Source organism: Salvelinus namaycush, chromosome 7, assembly GCF_016432855.1.
Source record: "Salvelinus namaycush isolate Seneca chromosome 7, SaNama_1.0, whole genome shotgun sequence".
Classification (NCBI taxonomy): Eukaryota; Metazoa; Chordata; class Actinopteri; order Salmoniformes; family Salmonidae; genus Salvelinus; species Salvelinus namaycush.
The window spans coordinates 10015822-10018321 of record NC_052313.1 but is presented as its reverse complement, the minus strand read 5'-3'; the positions used below and the strand labels follow the sequence as shown (position 1 = coordinate 10018321).

The window sequence follows — 2500 nt, the reverse complement described above, 5'->3', positions numbered from 1 at the left end:
GCTGTGTGAGGGAGAGGAGAGGAGAGAGCCACCTCACACTTCTCTACTGGAGAAGAGAGAGAGAGATGGCGAGAGAAAGAGAGGGAGAGAGAAAGAGAGAGAGAGAGATGTGTATTATTAAAGGACATGTATATTTCCATGAGTTATTCAGGTCTTTGTTCCCCAGCCAGAGTATAACACTACAGGAGATTCGTCTTATCACTGCCCTCTGTCTAGTGGAGTGAGCTACAGGCACAATGATGGGGAACTTCACTGAGGGAAACACCTTAGCATGGCCACATCTTCCACTACATTAGGTTTACACAGCAGCTCAATGTCTGCCTCAACCAAGGGAGGGACACCGAAAGGGCAAGGAAAGAGTGTGTGTGTGTGTATTTGTGTGTGTGTGTGTGTGTATTTGTGTGTGTGTGTGTGTGTGTATTTGTGTGTGTGTGTGTGTATTTGTGTGTGTGTGTGTGTATTTGTGTGTGTGTGTGTGTGTGTGTGTGTGAGAGAGAACACAGCTATACACACCGGGGGGGGGGGGGGGGGGGGGGGGGGGCAGACCATTTATCCTGGAACACACGCTAGCAGTCATGGTGTTTTGGTGTTGTTGTGCTCCATGTGAGATCAGATGCACCTGTTACACCATCTACACCTGACAACCAGCAGACTCATCATACAGGGACCGCCAGTACCGAGACAACAGCTGAAATGATACACACCGCAGCACGGACGTACGCACACACCCTCACCTGAAACATATATTTGACAGATGGAGAAAGCAACGGACACGTTTCCTGCATGATGGCTAATATTTGCTGTGATATGTAAACTGGAGATGGTTTCATATGTCCTGGTTCTTGTTAAAGACAAGCAGAATGAATGACTACAATGTCTCAGTCTAAATGCCGACCTCTTCCTATGAGAGAGACAGATGGAGAGGTTGGTAGAAGAGGAGATTAGATTTCTCTGTTCCATTTCCAGACTAAAGCAAGTAGCTCCGGGCTGCACAAACAGCAAGCTGGACATGTGTCACGGGGTCTGTCAGCAGCTGCCACTGTTTAAACGACCAAGACTTCAAGTGGACTGGGGATCTTTACAGGGTGACAGGCCTTTGTTTCAGCTCATCTCCGACTCACCTAATTCAACGAATCAACAAGACCTTGACTATTTTAGTGTTAGTGGATGGAAAAAGCATTCTGAAAAGAAAGACGATGGGAAAAGGTGTGACATTTCAGCTAGGAGTACCTGCATAAACCCTGTTTTTGGACATTGTAATTAAACCCTGTTTTTGGACATTGTAATTATAATGGTCATTTTCTATGATCTGGATTCATTATAAAGTAGATCCATGGAAATGCTTCACCTCCTTCCTGTTTCTGTCAGGAAGTTACACTAAAACCCCTCCCTCCCTCTGTTGTCCTCTACCCCTCTCTCCCTCCCTCTGTTGTCCTCTACTGGACTCCCTCTCTCCCTCCCTCCCTCCCTCCCTCCCTCCCTCCCTCCCTCCCTCCCTCCCTCCCTCCCTCCCTCCCTCCCTCCCTCCCTCCCTCTAATGTCCTCACCCCTCTCTCCCTCCCTCTATTTCCCTCCCTCCTTCCCTCTATTTTCCTCACCCCCCTCTTCTATTGTCCTCACCTCTCCCTCCCTCCCTCTATTTCCCTCCCTCTATTTTCCTCACCCCTCTCTCCCTCCCTCTATTTCCTTCCATCCCTCTATTTTCTCACCCCTCCCTCCTCCCTCTCTATCTCTGTTATGAGATGTTTATGGTATCTGTTTCACCTTGCCGAAGGAGTAACTCATCACAAGTGTCTAGTTAATACATTCGGCTCTCAGCCTGCCAAGTCTGGACAATCTTCCCTCTGCTAAGGCACCTATCACCAAACATCAATATAAACCTGAATACTGAATTATAATGACCTTGTATGGTGAACAACTTTCCATTGGTCTAAGGGTACAGACAGATACAGCTTTCCATTGGTCGAAGGGTACAGACAGATACAGCTTTCCATTGGTCTAAGGGTACAGACAGATACACCTTTCCATTGGTCGAAGGGTACAGACAGATACAGCTTTCCATTGGTCTAAGGGTACAGACAGATACACCTTTCCATTGGTCGAAGGGTACAGACAGATACAGCTTTCCATTGGTCTAAGGGTACAGACAGATACACCTTTCCATTGGTCGAAGGGTACAGACAGATACAGCTTTCCATTGGTCTAAGGGTACAGACAGATACACCTTTCCATTGGTCGAAGGGTACAGACAGATACAGCTTTCCATTGGTCTAAGGGTACAGACAGATACACCTTTCCATTGGTCGAAGGGTACAGACAGATACAGCTTTCCATTGGTCTAAGGGTACAGACAGATACACCTTTCCATTGGTCGAAGGGTACAGACAGATACAGCTTTCCATTGGTCTAAGGGTACAGACAGATACACCTTTCCATTGGTCTAAGGGTACAGACAGATACAGCTTTCCATTGGTCTAAGGGTACAGACAGATACAGCTTT

The 2500-nt window shown here is 47.2% G+C and overlaps 1 protein-coding gene across 1 annotated transcript in view; it reads right to left on the bottom strand.

Moving 5' to 3' along the window:
• Positions 1-62, bottom strand: part of LOC120050588 (contactin-associated protein-like 2) — a gene marked incomplete at its 5' end in the record, with an annotated part of 135778 nt that extends 135716 nt beyond the window's left edge. The window contains one exon of the mRNA XM_038997183.1: positions 1-62. This exon is cut by the window's left edge and continues 68 nt beyond it. Within this exon, the coding sequence (XP_038853111.1) occupies positions 1-62 (62 nt within the window).
• Positions 63-2500: the final 2438 nt, after the last annotated feature.